Genomic DNA, 20,337 nt, shown 5'->3' with positions numbered 1-20,337 from the left:
CAAAAGTGATGAATCTGGTTTCTAAAAGATTTCCCCTCTGACTTAAACAAAGGAACATCTTGAGAACTGCAATACAAAATGTGTTACAAGTACCTTTTAAGACCATGGCTTAATTCTGACAGTTTCTACTAATACCACCTACTAAGAAGAAGAAGAAAGAATGCAGATCATGACCATTTGCCCGTTTCTTGATCTACCTCAAGACAAAGCTTTTAAAAAAAAAAAAAAATCGGAGCCTTACCTCCCCCTGCTGGCTGATGATGGGAACTGCATACTGAAGCTTCACATCACAAAAGAGGCATTCCAAGAACACATTGGCCACACCAATCAGATTGTGATTCTCTTGGGCTTCATAAAAGGGGTCACCCCTTTTCCCATACAGTCTCTTTGCCTGAGTGGTAGGAGAAGCCAGTGGGTGGGTAAGCAGGAAACAAAATATCAATTTAAATTATATTATTTAAAAATAGCATTAAAACTTTTTAAGGAAGCTTTTATGGAGATAACCTAGAATTAGAATCATGTCCATACATGAGAGGGACATGTTTATTGGGGAACTAAGTGACACCCACATGGAGGATTCCTCTTCTCTTCCCCATCTTCCCCATCACACCCCACCTGCATCCTTTTCCATCTCACTCCCTGAGTTTTGTTTTATCTCCTTTGCCAAGTCTTCAATTACCAATGTCCAGAAAAAATGGATTATGCACAGAAAAATTACTCTAGAAATCTACCAGCCATGATCATAGTGAGGGGCACACGAACAACGAACATTGCAAACAAATATGAAATCCATGCTGGCTCCGGCCAATCTGATTTTAAACAGCGTAAATATAATTCGTTCCACTTTTCATTCACTTGAAATGTAGTAAAAATGGAGCCAGCTCCTCATTTGAGAAACTGCTGTATGTGCTCTCTTCTTTCTGCCTCCATCTGTGTAAACAATACTGAACCCAACCTAGCCTTCTTTTCAAGATTCTGTTACTTTATTTTCCTAGTATAAATGTACAAAGTATCACTGGTGTATCTCTGTGTGTGTGCATGTGTCTGATGGTTAAGTCATTCTTCTCTTTGATTTTTAAAATCAAATCTCCTTCACATTTTGTCTTTTACCTCAGGAATATTTTCCTTCCATTCTTGATAAAGGTCTCTCATGTCAATTAATTTATTCTCTAGCTTCTCAATGGTCCAAACTTGGGTGCTCTTTCCTTTTCTCCTCACTTGAATAGCTGGCTCACTCACTATTGCACCTCTCTGTATAATGAAGAAAAACAAAACAAAATGAACATTATTTTAACAATTTTTTTTGGGGGGGGTGGTTCTGGAGTTTTGAATTCAGGGCTTCACACTTGTTAAGCAGGTACTCTGTAACCCTTGAGCCATGTTCCCAGCCTCCTCCTTCCCTTGCTTTACTTATTTTTCAGATAGGGTCTCATGTTTCTGTTCCAGCTCAGTCTTGGATAGTGATTTTCCTACCTACAGTCTCCTACATAGATGGGAATACAGACATGGACCACCACCCCCAGTTTATTGGTTGAGATGGGGGTCTCTCTAACTTTTTGCCCAGGCTGGCCTTGAGCTAAGATCCTTCCAATCTCTGTTTCCAGAGTAGCTGGAATTACAGGTATGAGCCATCACACCTGGCCTATTTTAACTTTGATTTCTAAAGCACATGTATATGTGTGCGTCTGTGTATAAAAGTAAGGTAATAAAATTTGCAAAGCACATAAATGTATACAGAAGATAAAATTCTACCACCTAATAGTTTGGTTTACTTTTTACCTTCTATGTATACTCATAGACACACTTTTTAATCTCAACGTGACCAAATAAAAATATAATTTCATACCCCATTTCTCTCTCTCTCCACTTTTATGTTCTGATCATTTTCTTATCATGAAATGTTCTTGGTAAGCATGATTTTTAGTGGCAACAGAGCAATCCATTGCATAGATTTATCACACATTTGACTAATCATTTCGTTGTTCAACACGGGTGTTTCAAGTGGAAAAAGGCCACTATGGTAGCATCCTTGTACACAAAGAACATTAAAGTTTGTGCACTTCTATGCCTATGGACTTAGAACTACTAGATCAAAAAACTAAAACCCAACAACAGTGGTAAAATATTCCCTAGCTCACTTTCTAGCATGCTTGCTGCACAGAAAAATAAATGTATGAAAACTATTTCCTTCCAGATTTCTCCCTTATAGGAAAAATTTTCCAAGTTGAAATGACAGGAAACTCCCAAATGGCTGCCAAGTGCTCTAAGTATGTGCAGACAGGTATCATTGATGTCTCCCTTTCTTAAAAGAATTCGCTGTTTTTTGGTGGTACTGGGATTTTGAACTCAGGGCTCCACGCTTGCTAGGCAGGTGCTCTACCACTTGAGCCATGCCTCCAGCACTAGAATTCACTCTTAACAAAACATACACATATCCCCCATTTCAGAAGGGGGCATTTACATGCAAGGAAAAGGAGTCATATTTGAATGATTACTTTCATATATTTCTAGGTTCACTGTTTCAAAGAAAGCATTTAAATAAGCAAGTCCTTCAGCCAACAAAATTTTGCATATTCTGCTTATAACATATCTAAGGGCATTGTTTAAATAGAACTCTTACCAAGAAAAGTAGAAACAGGAAGACCTAAAGAGAGTAAACACCTTGATTCATATCAGGATGTTCTTAGGGATGCTCTTTGGACTAGCGTATTATTTACTAGCATATGTCTTGTTTTCTTCAAGGACATTCTTACCTTTCTATTGGCACTGAGATTTGTAGCAGGAATCTGAAGAGTCACTTGGTAGTCAGTAAGTTTGCTCATTTCCTCAGCTAGGAAATTTGCTTCCCTCACCAGGGTGTTTGCTTTAACAAGTTGCTCTCGTAGTTTTGCCAGGCTTTGCCTGAAGAGTTCATCCCTGTGGAGTCACAGAAAAGGAAATGAACATATGCAAAAGAAAACTGCAATCTTGTTTCTAAGTGAGTAATCTTTATTAGAAGATGGTAGACTTCATTATGAAACACCATACATTGCATAATTAATATGTGCTAATAAAAAAGTGGGCAAAAAAAAAAAAAAAAAGAAGAAAAGAAAATGTTGGGCACAGTGGTGCATGCCTGCAATCCCAACACTCTGGAAGCAAGAAGATTTTGAGTTTGAGGCCAGCTTGAGCTACACAAAGAGACCTTGTCTCAAAAAAAGCTAAAAGAAGAAGAAAGAAAAAGGAAAAAGGAAGGTAGAAAAAGGGAGGAAGAAAAGGGTGGGGAGAGGAGGAGAAGACAAAAGGGAAGAAGAAGAGAAAGGTAGAAAACTCTTTTCAGGCAATATTTTCAGGTCACCTTTGATCATTCTCTCCTGCCCACAGAGAGGCTACCTACATTATAAATCACTGCTGGGGAGCACAATGCAGAGTGGATTAATGAAAAACAGGTTTCAGAGCAAGGGGTTGCAGCTCAGTGCTCGAGTGTTTGCCTCCCATGCTCAAGCAAGGACGTGGGTTCAATTCCCAGCCTGCACACACATGCAAACATACAAGTTTTAAATGAGATAACACTGACTTGATTTCTTCAGTTAGTGAAAGTCATGCTGCATACTTGTGTCCCAGAAGGAATTCTTTTTGTCAACTCCACACAGAAGTACTTGCTGAAAAAGTCTCTCTAACACTCTGACTTGGTCAAACCTTATTACGTGGTCACCCCCATGTCTTTTGCCTCCTAGCATTTGTCATAGTTTCATTTGTTAGTATAATTACTAGACTAGTCTATAAGAGCCCCTTAGGCTGGGACCGTGTCCCTTTTTTTTTTTTTTGTCACACTTGGTTCCTGATCAAGCGTATGACCCAAGAGGATATTTAAAAATTACCACTGCATGAAATGAGTGCTTCTCGATTTCACTTTTGAATCTGGGTTCAAAGACAACCCAGTCTAGAGAGTGCTCTCTGCCTTACACTTGTAACTTCTTTTTTCCACTGTTACCTCATAGGACACAGATGAGCATAGAGCATCCAAATCCCTCCTCCTTTCTGGTCACCTCAGAAATGACACAGGAGACACACTGCAAGGGCTGCTCACATCAAGACAACAGCTTTCCTAATAACACTGCCATTTTCAAATCACCTGGGCTTACACTCTTTCATTAAGTTCAGTCTTTTCTCTTTGTCCACAATATCCAAAGCCTTTGTGATTCTTCCTTTGAAACATGTCCTAAGTGCCTCTGTCTGTCTGTCTGTCTGTGTCCTTTCTGTCTCGCAGGAGCTCCTCTTTTCCCCAAGGAAAAATCCCCTAACACTCTGTCGGTCACCCCCAATAGTTTTAGACTTAATTCTCCCAACACCCCTATAAATCACCTTCTACAATAAACAAAATAGCTCTCCTACAACCTCCCAAATGCACCTTAGTTTTCTTCAATGCTTTCTGTTTATGCCAACCGCCCTCCCAGCTGAAATGCCCTCCTACCAGGCTGGGGTGCAGCTTCGTTGTAGTGCTCAAGCTTAGCATGTGCAAGGCTCTGGGTTCAATTCCAGAACCTCTCACTGCAAAAAGACAAAAAACAAAAACCCTCCTACCTTCTTTCTGTCTATTCAAACCCCACCTTTCAAACTCACTTGAAATCCTTTCTTCTTCATGAAAATATATGCAGAAGACTCAATGTCATTATGGCTTCATCCTCCACTGAACAATCCACCTTTGACAGGTCTCACCAACCTCTTCCCAAGTCTCTGTGCCCTGGAGTCTTGCCTCTAAGTTGCAGGTCTCCATTCTTACCTCTCCTCTGCCCACTGGGTCACCTTCTGCTGGGCTGTCTGGCTGTTGTAGGACAGGCGGTCGGGGCCACTGCTCTGTGGCTGCCTCTCAGGGGAGAGCTGCTGGCGGAGCTGCTCCAGCTCCCGCTCATACATGAGCCGCTGCTCCTCCAAGGCACTTCTCTTTTCTTCTAGGTACTGCTTCTCCAGGACCTGAACTACATTTTGAACTGGGTCTGGTGAACCAAGAAAAAAGGCAAGGGGTCTTCAGTGGTGGCTAAGACAGGCATCGACACAGGCATAGCAGCCTGTCGGGGCTTCCTCTAGCAATAATCATCTCCTGCCTCAGAATCTAGCTTGACAGTATGCTTTCTGACAAGAGGCCTGTGGGTTCAGAGATGAAATCCTGTTTCTTTTACTAACACTTCAGATAACTGCCCCATAAAAGTAAAATTCTCCACATCTACTCTGTTACGTTCTTCAATTTGATGAGCCCACCCTTACTTAGCCAGATCATTAATATACTACTAGCAGAGGGCAGAGAAGGAGGGGGTGTGATCCTGTCCACTGAGAAGAAAAACTTCATGAAATCTAGGAGAGCACCATGGACAGACAAAGCATGTGTGATCTGATTTTTACAGCACTAGGCTTCTATACCTCATTTAACATTGGTTTTGGTATGTGACAAAGGTTTTATAATTTTCTCCATGAATCTCATTACTAGTACATTTCTCTAAGGAGAAAACTTACAATCATAGCATAAGTTTGAAAATAAATGACTGAGTAGTCTGGCAATTTCTCAGAGGCTAATAGCTGAGAGGGCAATTAACCTGCTTCTAGCATCTTAATGGTGCAGAATGAAGCTCACCACCATACATGTGGGTGAGCAGGGACAGACACAGCACTGTTCACTAGGATCACTGGAGGTGGCTGTGACATAGGTAGGACTTGACTTAGAAGAGTTAGCTGACTGGGCAGGATATTAGCTTGATAATGACCAGTAAGCTGGATGCCATGGAGACAGATTTAAGGCACCGTCCACACGTACAAAAATTAATTACAACATCTCTAAGGAAGGAGACTGCAGGAAAAGCAGTATGCTGGACAATCTAGATGGGAGCACAAGAAAGAGCCACAACAGTGACTTTCCCAGAAGAGTGAGGGACTGAGCAGAGAGGCTGGGATATAATTTCCTCCTTATACATTCATTCACACATATCTGCCTGCTAGTCAATGCTATTTGTGCTGTGTTCCTACACATTAGTTTTAGGTTTAATTTCCAGAAGGAAGTTGGAAATGAAGATGACTTGGGAAGAATTTTTATATAACCTTATCATGGCTATTGACTGACTCTTCCAAAATACCCTACTGGTTTAAATAAACAGGTAAATTGTACTAAGTTTCTATATTAGCAGTAAGAAAAAAGATAACATGCTAGCTTTAAAACAAGGTTAAATATGCAAAGCAAAAAGGAGCAATTTGTTAAAATAACAAGATATACCCAATATAGGTGAGTTGTTTTAATAAAAATGTCAACCACAATGGCAAGTAGCTACTGGCTACATCTCAGGTTGGGGAACCAGAACCACTGCATGCTCCATCTTGTGAGAGCCTTGCTACAGACTCCAGGGGATTATCATTCAAATTTCAAAAATGAGGAAGCTGGGGATCAGAAAGTTTAAGCAGCTGACCTATGATCACAGAGCTAATAAGAGACAGCAACAGATTTTGAATTCAGGTAGGCAATTGGCTAGTTGGCTGGGGTAGGACATAAATTTAGTAAATAAATTTATGTGGCATTCTTACCCCAATGTTGTGTTAGAATTAGTACTCTGTCAAAGGGCAGATTTCTTAAAAAAAAAAAAAAGGTGTTCTTTGATAACATAAAATTCAGTGTTTTTTCAAAGGGAAATTGTGCTATAGAGCATTTGCTAAGAGACACTGACTGACACATTTAACCCACATGTCCTTCTTGTTAGTGCTGCAGCAACACACACAATCCTGTGGAGCTGAAGAAGAGGAATCTCATTCCAAGGTTCCTTGTCAGTGTAGAGGCCAAGCGACTGAGGGTGCTTACTGCTATCACCAGCTACCTAACACAGCACAAACACTACTTACCAGCTTCCCCAGGGGTTGCTAATCAATATGCAGATATGGAAGACAGAACAACTCAGCAACTAAGCCTGCCTCAATGCAGCCTTGAAAGCCCTGCCTTAGAGGTCTTCAGGCTGCCCTCTTGAGCCTCACCACAGCCCCGGTGGAGGTCCAGGGGCTCCCAGAAATAACCTTTCCATATATATTTATATATCTGATAGAATTCCCCCCTCACATCACCGTTTGAAACCTCTGCCACTATACAGCATCTTTTTAAATAGATAATCCTAATCAGCAAAGCAATCTGACCAGGGTAGAAGCCAAAGATCATTTGGCCTGTTCACTATTGGCCCAATCAAACATCAGGAGCCTGTCCAGCTAAATTTTCCTCCATCTTTTCTGTTTGTTTGTTTTTTTTTTTTTTTGCAGTGCTGGGGATTGAACCCAGGACTTTTAGCATCCACTTTCCTCCTCTCAAATTAACTATTTTTAAATTCTGTGAGTCTGGTGACTAAGGCCGAGTTAAATCTTTTAAGGAGAGATATAGGACCATATTATTTTGGGGGCAGAGTACTCTCTTCATTAGTTTATTCTTTCCCTGATAGGATCTTTGAAATGAGCTCAAATTAATCTATCATCCAGAGAATGCAAAGAGACAATTGTGGTGGCACTGGTGCTGGTAGGAGGAAATTTATGTGAGAAAGCATTAGCATTAATTTACATCAGGATGCCCAAAGCACCTGAAAGGGAAGGAGATCTTCAGGGGAAAAAAAAAAAGAACCTTTTAATCTTAGATGGAATAAATTGGCTTCAAGACCTTTGCCAGTCCCTAATTGCTCTTTCCTTTAGTGCTAGCTACCACTGAAACTGGGAGAAGAGATTAGTGTTTAATTCGTATTTTGAACCGTTGTGAAGAAGGCTTTATTGTTCATAGATACTAGGTTTTCTTTTACTTTAAATTCAAATAAATTGGATTTTAGATCAGTATTTACTCTAGAGACTCAAAATATATCATTTTAGGTTATTACTGGAAGAATAGAGGCAATAGTTACCTGGAAGTACTACTGCCCTGAACTGTGATGATCTCAACAGCAATAAAGCCACCAATGATAGCAGCAATAATGCCAATAATGCTTTTCAGTGCTGCTGGATGCACAGGGGAAAGGACAGCTACCAGATTTTAACCACTGGGAAGGCAACAAGATTGGAACATGGAGGAAGTGTCAAAACTGAAAAGGAACACTGATCAAACAAGAATATAGAGCATCTCTGTCAGGCTGGAAACTTCTGCTCCATCCCAATTATTTTGGTTAGACTTTGCCAAAGCATGTAGTATAAGCATCAATCAGCAGCTCTGCTAAAAACCAGCCAAGCTCTCTCATGCTAATGCCAGTTTAAAACCTTTGTCCCAGTGTTTGTGGAGGAGCTTCGTCTGAAACCACATGAGAGGGAAAAGAATCTTCAAATAGGACCACCAAGGGGATGACCACCAGGCAGACAGGCTCACTATGGGGAAGCCACCTAGCAGGAGAGGTGAATGTTGTGAATGCTGCCAGCCACCAGCACCCCAGCACCTCAGAGTAGGTTTGTGCCCCAGACAGGAGCTCCATTTACCAGTGGAACTGGGGAAGGATGGGAGGGTAAAATTACTTTTACATACACTTTTACATAACCAGCAGAGAGTACAGTCTGATCTGGGAGGCAAATGAGTAACTTTTGTTAATACCAAGAGCCAGGTCACAGATGACTCCAATAAGGTTGGGCAAGAGGACTGGAGGAATTTTAATAAATGCTTACTAAATGCTCACTGGTTCCTCAGGGGCTTCACATATATGTGATATGAACTGAATAAAGTGGAATCAGTGATCTGGGATAGGTAAAGTATTAAGACTGATAACCCCAGGGTACTTTGCAGAGAGGTAAAGAATACAGACATCTGGAATTCTATTACCTCTTCTGATGAAATGAACTCTCTCCAAATGGCCTTCCTCCACCTGGACTTTGGAGCCCACGCTGTCCTGTCACAACATGTATACACTTGGGCTTCTAAAAAGCCATGTACAGGAGACTTCTTGCCCAGGCATGTTATTAAGTGACCCATTAATGTGATTCTGAAGACTGAGCATCACTTTGGAATGTCTTTGGGATTCCTCCCAACTGATGGGCAAGTGGGAGTGGACTAAAGCTTGATTTACAGTAAAGGTTCACCCTTCAATGCACTGTCAAGAGCCCTGATGGCTAAATACCCTAGTCTTAACATTTTTAGAGGGAAATGACCAAACTTCTTTAGTAAAGTTTTTTTTATGTGTATATGGTCCTATACTCTTTATTAAAAATATATTACACTTGCTTTTCACAGTCTGGTCTTTATACTTCATTTTTATAATTTAAAAAAGGGTCCCCAATGCTAAAAGTCCATAAAGAGAGATGAATAAAAAGGTCAAAATCTTTAGAATCCCTAATTTCATATGACAGAGATCTGACTGACAAATTCTCTAGCCATGCTCAAATTTCTCCCAGATAGGCTTACTCAATGAACAGAATGTGAAAGTCACTGTTGAAGGGAAGAGTTCAGCTGTGAAAAATAAAATGCTCTCCAAGCACTCTGTCAGGTACAGGCTGCCTGTCTCAGGCCCTCAGGGTTCTGGGGTCTTCCCTGATTCAAGATGGGAATCCTTCAATGCTCCAGGGACAGATGGGGGATAAAGTGAGCTTGGATTAGGTCTATAAGATCATTTTTTCAGGTGTCCTGATTGTGGCCTAAACTTTATCCTTGGAAAATAGCTCTAGTCCCAGAAATGCTGCCTTGTATCTAGTAACAGGGAAATTTTCCTGTCTGGATTTTAGATCCAAGGAACAAAGAATTAGAATTTATGAAAGAACAGGCAAGGGAGAAGTTTGGTATATGTTTCACTGCATGTACACAGGTGTTTGTATAAGCACAGAGGAAGACAGAAAATGTAAAGTAACATGGACTTTTAGACACAGGAAGAACTTTTAATACAAACGTTGAAAATCTGGGAAGAGATCCAGAAACCACGATTTAAGGAGAATCTCTTGGTCAGAGATCAGGGACAGACTGGGGTGCAGGTCAGTCAAAAAGCACACCAAGCATTTAATTTTTACTATTATAGTCTGAATATGAAATGGACCCCACAGGTTTATGTGGTTTATTAGGTTTATGTGTTGAATGCTCAGTCCCCAGATGGTGGCACTATTTGGTGGAGATGGCAGAAACTTTAGGAAGTAGGGTCTAGCTGGAGGAAGTTGGTCACTGGGGGTGTACCTTTGAGAGTTATACCTGGTCCTTGCCTTGCCCCCTCCCCCACTCTGCTTCCTATCCACCATGAGGTGAAAGACCTCCTCTGCCATATACTCCTGCCACCATGATGTTCTGCCCAAGTACATAAGAACAACCATGGACTGAACCCTTTGAATCCATGAACCAAAATAAGTCCTTCTTCCTTTAAGTTGTTCTCTCAAGTATTTTGGTCACTGCTAAACGAAAGCAAGAGTTAAACAACTCTTGCTTTTATCAAAGAGATCTTTTATTTTTTAATCTAAGAGACTTATTTACTAAGTAAGTCTCCTTGGGGATCTAATTTCTAATTGAGTTTACAGCAAAATGTTATAACTTTTATCTCCCCATTAGATTCTATATGAAATTTCTAGATTCATATTTTCTTGGGGATTTTCATACTTTCAAGGATTCACAAATGACTGGCTCAGTAATGGGAAATATGGTAAGAAAAATCTGTCAAAATCATTCAATAAGTAATCTACGACCACAGAAATGCTATGACTATCAGTCTGAGAACAGGAGGTCACAAGAAAGGGAACATCCACTTTCTGGTTACACCTCAGGGGGATGACCATCTCCTCCAATCTTTTTGTTAACCGCTCACCAGTGGCCTTGTAAGAAATTAGCAGTTTTATGCGTCTAAACTCCAGAATGACACTTTAACCCACACTGAATGACATGAAATGAAGAATGCCCAAGATGCTGCAATTCAGAGTGAGGGTCTTACCATTACTATTCAGCGTTTTCATGATAACTTCCATTTGTGCAAATTCATAGTTATAGTCTGGTTCTGAGGAAGCCTCACTGGCTGCATCCATGTCATGCTCTGCCGGACTTGTTTCTTTTTCAAAGTCTCTCAACCAATCTCTTCGTTTCCTCTTAGGTAAATTAATTCTGTATGGTTTTTCACCATTAGAGAAAATCAACTTGTTTTGCACTTACATAGGTGACAGAAAAAAAATGTATGAAAATACTAGAGAACACAAAGATGTTACCTAAAAAAGTGGTTATTTCCCCATAGTATTCTATCACCGTGCCATAGCTGGGTGGTACTGCACACAAGGGTGCCATTTACACAGGACCTGAGGGGACACAAGGAAAGACATCAGGTAAATGAGAAAGCACAAAACCCAGCCCTATTACTCAAAGAGATAAATGGGGCAACTTTCTCATAATATATGTATTCCTACTGATATCTGAAGAAGGAAAAACTGAACTTATAAGTACTATGGCAACACAGTCTAAGCAATGATGATCAATGGCTATCAACAAACCTCAAAGAGCAACAATCTGACATGATGTGCTTCTGATGGAGAGGAATAGTTTGTCAAAATGTGCAAAATCAGAAACACATATTCAAGGAATATCTCATTTTAAAAAAGTTTCATAGGTAATTCAGAAACAAAATATTGCAGGGAGAGATAGTTAATTACAGATAAGTTTGCTAAAGGACTGTCAGGTGAAGTTTAATGGCGAAAAATAATGGGCTTTATTGAGTTCTAATTTTTCTTTTCTCTTACAATTTCATTATCTGAGTCTTGCTCTCCATAGGATTCTAAAGTTCAGAGGATGAAATAAGTAGCACTGGAACTCACATGTGAAAGTAATCAATCACTTCTTCATAGCAATATTTCAGCTCTGGTGACTCAGGTTCTATTAATAATAATAGAGCTAGTGCTCCTATAATCTATAAGTGGAAAGAAAACCTTCCTGGAGCCCCAGTGTATCTGTAACTTCAATAAAACTGAAGCAAACAAACAGAAAGGCAGGGTTCTCCATCTGAAAATAAGGCATACAAGACACACAAGATCTCCATTTACTTCTCTTACCTCGCATTTTCTTTTGGAGTAAGAGTGACATCTCCATCAGACGCAATATCAATCTCACAGTGCTCAGGCTGAATTCCTATACCAAAGAGCTGGATATCCTGAGAGGTATCTGCACCCACCCGCGTATGATCCTAGTAATACATTTTAAAAGAAAAGAAAAACCCGCACTTACAAGTAACTCAACAAAAATTTATCACTAACAATTTGAACAGTCCAGCAGGATGCACATGACAATACGAAATGAACTGTGCTAGAAATCTGGAGCACACACTCAATTTTTCAAAAATGTTCAAACACTATGGAAAAAAACAAAAAAACCTGATCAACAGTGATTAGATATTCTTTTAAAACATAAAGAAACTGGAATTGACAGAAAAATACCCTGAGCTCCAATTCTGACTTTACTATTTAAGTGACAATAAGGAAGCTATTTCTTTTTCAGAGCCTGTTTCTTTTGCTTTTCTTTTTTTCACAAGACCAGTGCAATATTACCTATTTGATTGACTTGACAGAATTCTTTTCAATTCAATTAACAGTGAAAATGTTTTTAAAAATAGTTATATGAATTTAAGAACCACTAAAAAGCATCTACCTACCTACTTGCCTTTTGGGACTGGGAATTGAACCCAGGGCTTCATGAACGTTAAGCACATGTTTTTTGTTTTTTTTTTTCATTTTTCTTTTATTATTCATATGTGCATACAAGGCTTGGTTCATTTCTCCCCCCTGCCCCCACCCCCTCCCTTACCACCCACTTCCCCCCCTCCTCTCCCCCCCTCCCCCTCTTAATACCCAGCAGAAACTATTTTGCCCTTATTTCTAATTTTGTTGTAGAGAGAGTATAAGCAATAATAGGAAGGAACAAGGGTTTTTGCTGGTTGAGATAAGGATAGCTATACAGGGCATTGACTCACATTGATTTCCTGTGCGTGGGTGTTACCTTCTAGGTTAATTCTTTTTGATCTAACCTTTTCTCTAGTTCCTGGTCCCCTTTTCCTATTGGCCTCAGTTGCTTTAAGGTATCTGTTAAGCACATGTTTTATCACTGAGCTATACTCCCATCCCTTATAATTATTGTAACACCTAAACTGTTAAAAGTAGTTGTGTTTCTCATATGAAAATTTCACAGAAGGGAGAATGGAAATATAATGGAGGGGGTGAACTTGATTCAGGTATACTATACACATGTATAGAATTAATGCAATGAAATCCCCTCATATTAATGTATAATTCAAAATTAAATTTAAAAAATTCAAATATTCCATAGAGTACTGAAATCTTTGGTTATATGATATGCATATTAGTGTAATTTTAAGTACTTTGAATCTTAAGACACAGAAAGGATCCCAACTATTGCCGATTTAGGTTCTGTTCACCCCTGTTCATTTATCAAGCAATTATTTCCACTGCTTTACAAATTATTTAATCACTATGATAATACTTCCCTATGCAACAGAGAAAATGTAATATGTAGTCTTTCAAAATTAAGATTTCAGAAACCATTCTTTCCCCTGTATAATCATTTCCTAAATAAACAGATCTTAAGTTGGTTGGTGGACTCTCAGTAAGTTGGGGGCTATTTGTATCATATTCATATCTCTGAAAAAAGTAGAAGGAAAAAGAGATATTAGAAGATCTTGAGACTCCCTGCTTTGATTCTACTTTATTATCCAATGCATATTATACTTTCCTTAAGGAGATCAGAATTTTTAACAAGGTGTCTATCTAACCTTTCATAAGTAGATAATTCCTTTACATTGTGAGAGCTAGGTGTATGAACAAAGTACGTGAACTGCCTTCAAGGCCCCAGGTTCCCAATCCCTGACAAATATTTCAATATGACCACATATATTTATGTGTGTTTGTGTGTATGTGTGTGTGTATGTATGTGATAGACAGAGAGAAAGAGAGAGAGTTTGAGATTAAAGATATCCTGATGATCAGTTGATCAAGACACTTGACTGACATTGTTAGTTGGTGTGCTCTATGTCAATGTCAATCAGGTGTCCTGTTTGAGATGTCTTATTATTTACTGAATAAAATTACCCAGCAGTTCTAAAAGCTTTGCTAGAGAACCCCTGGCATATCTGAGAACATTTAGAGAGGCCCATGAAGTCAAAACTACATTAATAAAAACATTAAATGCCATTTGCCTCCGTTCTTTCATGTTATCATATATGTACAGTGGAGTTTTTCTTGATGTTACTTAATATATGATATTGTAGCTCTGAAGACTAATTTGTATTTTAAAATGTCCTCAGTCTTACTGACTAATATGATAAACATAGATAGATATAACCAAGGTACACAATAGTTGTTTGGAATCCTTAGTACTTTTCAAGAGTAGGGTCTAAAGTCAGAAAGTCTGAGATCTGCTGAAGTAACCAATCTAACCAGGTCAGTATACCAAAGCCAAAGTACCAACTCTAAGAGGCCACTCTGTTCTTTCCCAAGGACAGACTTGGAAGAGCTAGGCTGTCTAATCTACCACATGGGTTTCTTTGGAGGCATGTGGATTTTGAGATCTCCTTAGAATTACTCAGAAGCACAACTTCGATGCACAACTGGGAACTCCCAAAGTTCTCAGGATCATTGCTGGCTGGACCCAGATATTCTCAGACTCCTTGTCACCTCACATTTGGAGCCTTCTCATACATGTAGGGATCACCTGGACACCTTCAGTTGCCACTTGCTTCTTTCTGAAGCCTATATTCACAGGGAATCAGCCCCAACTGCCCACCTCAGGTGAAGCAAAAGAGTTGTTTTTCATTGCCAATGGTGAAGGGCTATATTATCCATTGTCCTACTTTTACTAAGAATTAAGCTGTATATAAAAAGCAAAATCACAGAGATCAGCAACCAGGTTCAGCTGAGACCTATGTGTGAATGATTCAGGACTGCAGCTGTTTACTTATATATTCTCTCACCTTTAAATAATAAACCAGAAGTTCATTGAGAGCAGGGTCTGCATTCAGATTGACTAAGTAGCACTTGTCATCCCCCACCTTGATACCAGATGTCTCCAGGGAAATCCCCATGCTTTCAAGCTGTCGTTGTCTCTCCTGGGCAGAAAAATAGGCAAAAGCAGGAAAATCTATTTGTTGCTCTATTCAGAAACTGTATCCATGGAAAGAGTAAGTCACTGTTTTCTGTGGACAATGACAATGAGATGACACATTCTATTCAGTTCAACCAAGTTTACTGAGAGCCTGCAGTGTGTGACATGTTATGACATGTCACAGAGGAACCAAGGGTGAGCCACATATCATCTCAGCCCTTAAGAAGTTAAAAGTCTAGTAGAAGGGACAACCACATAGCTAGACTCCAAAACAAGGAGAGCACTGTGCCATGGAAGAATACAAAGAGTTACAGGGCTTCAAAGATAGATGATCATGATAGGTTAAGAGGCCAAGAAAGACTGTATGAAGGAAGTATGCTTGGGATAATTCTTGAAGCATTAGAATTTCAACAGAAAGAAGTGAATAAGTAGCAAGACAGGTCTGGTGGGCATAGGGAAGCATAAGATGGACTTCGGGCACAGTGGGTGATTTTAGCAGTGGGAGACGGTGCTCTAAAATTCACAAAATGGACTTTTGTTTGAAATGAGAAGAGCAGGACATATGAAAGGTTATTTCCTATAACTTTGCCTATTCAAAGGTAGCACTCTCTAACCCTTCAGGCAACACATGCACCAAACTGTAAATTGATGAAAGACACAAAGTCAGTGAGTAAAACTGATCTTTGCAGAGAGAGAGACCCTGAGGAGTGTTTGAGCACGACTACATGGCTATAGAGAAAAGAGCAAATGGAGGAGAATCATGGGGTTTTGGGCCTAAGTTATCAGGATACCTGTGCGATCTCTTCTGTTTTCCTCAGCTTCTCTTCCCATGTAACTGTTAGTTCTTTTATCAGCTTTTCAGATTCTTCAAGCTTCTCCTTCAGTTCAGGGGCCTTCATGGCCTTGAAAGGGAAATAGAGACAACTGACTTTCAAACTTTCATTCAGCATTGCATCTGCCACATATATAATGGTGTCCTTATATACTTCTTAAGCAAGTGTTAAAAGTACTGGAAGCAATTAAGTCACACACTGCCAGGGTGTCAAATGAAATGTAAAAGGACATGGGTGCTCCTATCTCAAGGAGAAAAAAGAAATACCAGTGCCCTGGGTGAAAACGAGACAAATCGTAACACAGTCATTTTATCCATCATCATTAAATTTTACACTTGAAGACCTAAAAGATGCTATAGTTCATCATGGAAATATCAAAGTAGAAGAAGGTGTTACCTAAGCATTTTTTTGACAGAAATCAACACATACCACCAATAAACATACTCTATTTATATTAACCTACTAGGGAAGGTGAAGATTCTTCTTATTTATTTTAAAATTAGAATCTGGGTCCTTAAAACAACTTATCTCCAAAGATGATAACACATTTGGTGTATTTATCAATCACGGGGAAGAAGACAATCTGAGTAAAGGAGTGGTAGTCTCTCTCTGAGTTTGTGCTGTAGGAATAACTAGGAGGTCTAAATATACTATGTGTGGCTTTAAAAAACTGAAGTGGGCTTTACTTGACAATGATTTGCTTTGATACTCTATGGTATCATGAGCCTCTAAAGAGTAAAGCCTATGAGAAAGGAAGATGGTAGAGCTTAGAGTAGAAGTCGGAGTGGTGACGACCTAGAAGCTAGCTTGAGTACCAAGCTAGCTAGCATGGTATTAACAGAGCTTGAGTGACTTTTAAAGTTGGACACAGGTGGAAGCACATGGAAATTCTATGTGGACCCATGTGGCTCCTCTTCTCTTTCTTTTAACCAGGTACTGCTTTAGCCATCTGGTTTGGATAATATGGTCAAAGTAGAAATGCCAATTCAGAAACTTGAGGAAGAAAGTGGATTGTAAACAAATTTGAGAACCACTGCACTTTCCTCTTAGGATCACAACTCATTTCAAATTTTATCATTTTGATTTTTCTGATGTTTTATAACCCTTGTTGGCATCAATAAAGCTTTAGGCTTTATGATAAGACAAAAACTAACAATATTTCTTGAACACTTATTATGTATAAGGTATTGTGCTAAGTGCTTTCCATTATTAGTGTTGGGCTAGAGGTTAGGAATGAAAAAATAAAACATGGCTTCCTGCACTTTCAGACCCACAGTCTGGAAGAAGACAAAGACATGAAAACAAATAGTTATAATGCAAGATCACCATTCTGTTTGTCTCCTGCTGGCTACTTTTTGATTATATAATGCTGGTAAAGAGTATTTGAAGAGCAGCTGGCATATAAATATTCAATAAATGATGGCTATTACCTGCTCCTGCCTTCACATTAAAGTGGGGTCAGAGAGTGTGATAGGGAGAGATATGAACTTAGAAATATCAGGTCTACACCCAAGTCCTGGCATGAGGAAGCATGTGACTTTAGTTAAGGCACTTGGCCTCCATCTCTATACCTATTTCAGATGAGACAGCAATCTGTAAAAAGCAGCACCTACTTGGAAGAATTAAGTGTGGTTATTAAAGTTGGAGAAAAAAGAAATGAAGAAAAATAACAAAAGTGGGAGGAAGGCCAAGGAATGATGCAACAATGCAATAATATTGATTTTGTAACCTGCCAGAGGCTGATACAATAATCATAATTGTAATGATTATAAATAATCATAATGATCAATAATATTGATTTTGTAACCTTACCGAGGCTGTAAGAAAATTTTGGAATTATTCCTAGTATTTAATTATCTATGATTACAGTATCTCATGACTTAACAAGGATATGATGCTAAATTTTTATGAAAATTGCAATGCTCTGAAGAAACACTGTCTATAATCTCACTATTCTTTTTGTTTTCAGTGGCACTGGGGTTTGAACTTAGGGCCTCACACTTGCTAGGCAGGTGCTCTTCCTGCTTGAGTCATTTCACCAGCCCTGTCCATAATCTTAATGAGAGCACCACACTTGGTTCTTAGGACCTCACACTGGAAGTTCAAAGGTCTACTGATTTACTGAAGCAAGCAATTAAGTAGTAGCCTTGTTTGCCTTCTTGTCTACATGTTGCTAGGACAGAAGTCTTGTATTACTCATGCCGGCCTTCACGATGCTCATTAGCGTAGAGCAATGCCAATAAATGTGGAAATGTTGAATCATACAGAGATGACCTGGAATTGCAAACAACCGTGCCCTCACCTGTCAGATACACAAGTCAATGAACTTCAAAAACGGGGAGTACCAAGCTGACTTTACCTCAGCCTGTGAGAGCTGTTCTCTCAGTTTCTCCACTTCCTCCCGCAGTTCTCGGATGACTTTGGCGTTGGGGTCCTCATTCACGATAGCATGGTTCACGATCCTCTTAGCTCGATCTGCGTATCTCAATGTGGAGAGGGTCTCCTCATAGTTGTCTGCTGCTGGGCTAATGGTGGCTATCATTGATGTCTGGCTGTTGCCCCCCAAATTGTCCTGTAAAGTATTTCAAATAGCGTGTTGAGTGAGCCCATTTTATGCACGGCACATTTGATGAAAGCAGTAATATGCACATGGGACACTGTTCTCAATGAAGAAAATGCTCGGTGGAAATTTGTTTGCATTTAAAAAAAAATTCTATGACAAGAAGAAATGTGGCCTCTACATTCACAGCAATGAATAATGCCTGCCAAACAACATTATAATGAGATAAAATGCAATAGAAAATAGTGCTCATTCTGCCATTATTAGGAATTAGGATAACAGTGTGATCAGGAGAGTTCTTTGTGTGTTTGTTTAGCTATGCACACACATCATTCACCTGTTACATCTGGAAGAACGAGTTTTAGTTGGAAAAGAACACTAGAGCAATGAATTACCTTAAGAAGCCAAGTGAGGACTGAATCTCGATAAGGCACAAATTTGTTTCTACCCTTGCCAGCTGCCTGGTCAGCCAGTGACGATATCACCAGCCCCAAGGTTGTAAGTGATCTGCCAAGAAAAACAATGAAAAATTAGTTTTATGGAATGTTTGTTTTCATAAAGCAATAATCTTTCTAGGTAAAAAGTATAAAATACACAGAACAATAAGGCCCTGATGTTGGTATAATTAATTCTCTATTGATTTGCCCAGAAGTCAAGAAAAGGAAAAACAAAAAGTAACTCCATTAATTGAAAAGTATGAATTTAGAATCCATATGAGGAAATACTGTGTTCAATCACAGAACCTGTGAAACATGTATTTTAGAACCTGGAATCATACAATTACAAAATCACATTAGAAAATTTTAAATTACTCCAAATATTATAGTTTAAAGTCTGAACCACTTAATCTTTAGGTATAATTTGAATCATCTGGTCACTGGTTTTGTCTTTCAAAATAACCATATTTTTGGCAAAACATCCTTTTACTACACATTACAGGACATAGCTTATTTATCCGCTTAAAGTTCACAAATTTATTTAATGTAGAGATATTAGAGTTATACAAAAACAAAAAACTACTCAAGCAGAGGACAGCTTATGGCTACTCTTTCAGCCTCTGCTATTCAAAATAGCATGGATATCACTTGAGAGCTGGTTAGAAAATCTCAGAAGTCTTCCCAGACCTACTGAATCAGACAATTTAAAAGTATCCCCAGGTGATGCATATGCACACTAAATTTTGAGAATTTTCAGTTGAACAACACTCAAGGATATGTATAGTTGTCTACACTTGCCAGTCTCAAAGTGTGGTCCTGGGATCAGAAGCATCACCGTTGCTTGGGAACATGGGCCCCATCCCAGACCTATGGAAGGACAAACTTATAGGGGAACCTAGCAATCTGCATTTTGACAAGCTCTCCAAGTGATTCTGATGCAGGCTACAGTCTGACAGTCACCGGCCTAGGCTAATAAGCTTATTTTGGTGGTTAATACACCTCCTCTGTAGCTGGAGAAAAGAGTGCCATAAAAACAAGAGATTTGGGCTGGTGGAGTGACTCAAGTGGTAGAATTCCTGCTTAGCAAGCCTGATGCCCTGAGTTCAAATCCCAGTACCACCACCCCCCGCCAGAAAAAAAAGATTTGAGGTATTAAGGGAAGGACACCCTCTTAGGTCACAGTATTAATTAATTACTTAATTGTTTTTTATTTTTTTCTTTTTCTGACAGAGTCTTGTTATGTTGCCTAGGCTGGCCTCAAAGTCAAAATCTTCCTGTCTCAGCCTCTGAACTAGCTGTGATTACAGGAATGTACCACCCTACCTGACTCCAATTGCTCTTTTAAAAGGCAATCAATGGGATCACCAATTTAGCAGCTAGAAAACAGCAGCCAGAGCACCTCTCACAGGATTCCAAGGTTACATGATACCACAAACAGAAAATGCTTTATAAATGATTTAAAAAGTTAAATGTTACTATTTACTT

The 20,337-nt window shown here is 39.3% G+C and overlaps 1 protein-coding gene across 9 annotated transcripts in view; it reads right to left on the bottom strand.

Annotated features, from left to right (window-relative positions):
- Window positions 1-20,337, bottom strand: part of Kif13a (kinesin family member 13A) — a 178,172-nt gene that overhangs the window by 38,117 nt on the left and 119,718 nt on the right. For all 9 annotated transcript variants that reach the window (XM_074082828.1, XM_074082834.1, XM_074082831.1 and 6 more), the window contains 11 exons: window positions 18,811-18,922; window positions 18,215-18,427; window positions 15,814-15,924; window positions 14,892-15,026; window positions 11,965-12,095; window positions 11,131-11,217; window positions 10,863-11,029; window positions 4,763-4,976; window positions 2,754-2,916; window positions 1,111-1,251; window positions 242-391 (listed from right to left, as the gene is read on the bottom strand). In XM_074082828.1, coding sequence (XP_073938929.1) covers window positions 242-391; window positions 1,111-1,251; window positions 2,754-2,916; window positions 4,763-4,976; window positions 10,863-11,029; window positions 11,131-11,217; window positions 11,965-12,095; window positions 14,892-15,026; window positions 15,814-15,924; window positions 18,215-18,427; window positions 18,811-18,922 — 1,624 coding nt within the window. The remainder of the gene's footprint in view (window positions 1-241; window positions 392-1,110; window positions 1,252-2,753; window positions 2,917-4,762; window positions 4,977-10,862; window positions 11,030-11,130; window positions 11,218-11,964; window positions 12,096-14,891; window positions 15,027-15,813; window positions 15,925-18,214; window positions 18,428-18,810; window positions 18,923-20,337) is intronic.

Source organism: Castor canadensis, chromosome 8 (assembly GCF_047511655.1).
Source record: "Castor canadensis chromosome 8, mCasCan1.hap1v2, whole genome shotgun sequence".
Classification (NCBI taxonomy): Eukaryota; Metazoa; Chordata; class Mammalia; order Rodentia; family Castoridae; genus Castor; species Castor canadensis.
This window is presented reverse-complemented; position numbering and strand designations above follow the sequence as displayed.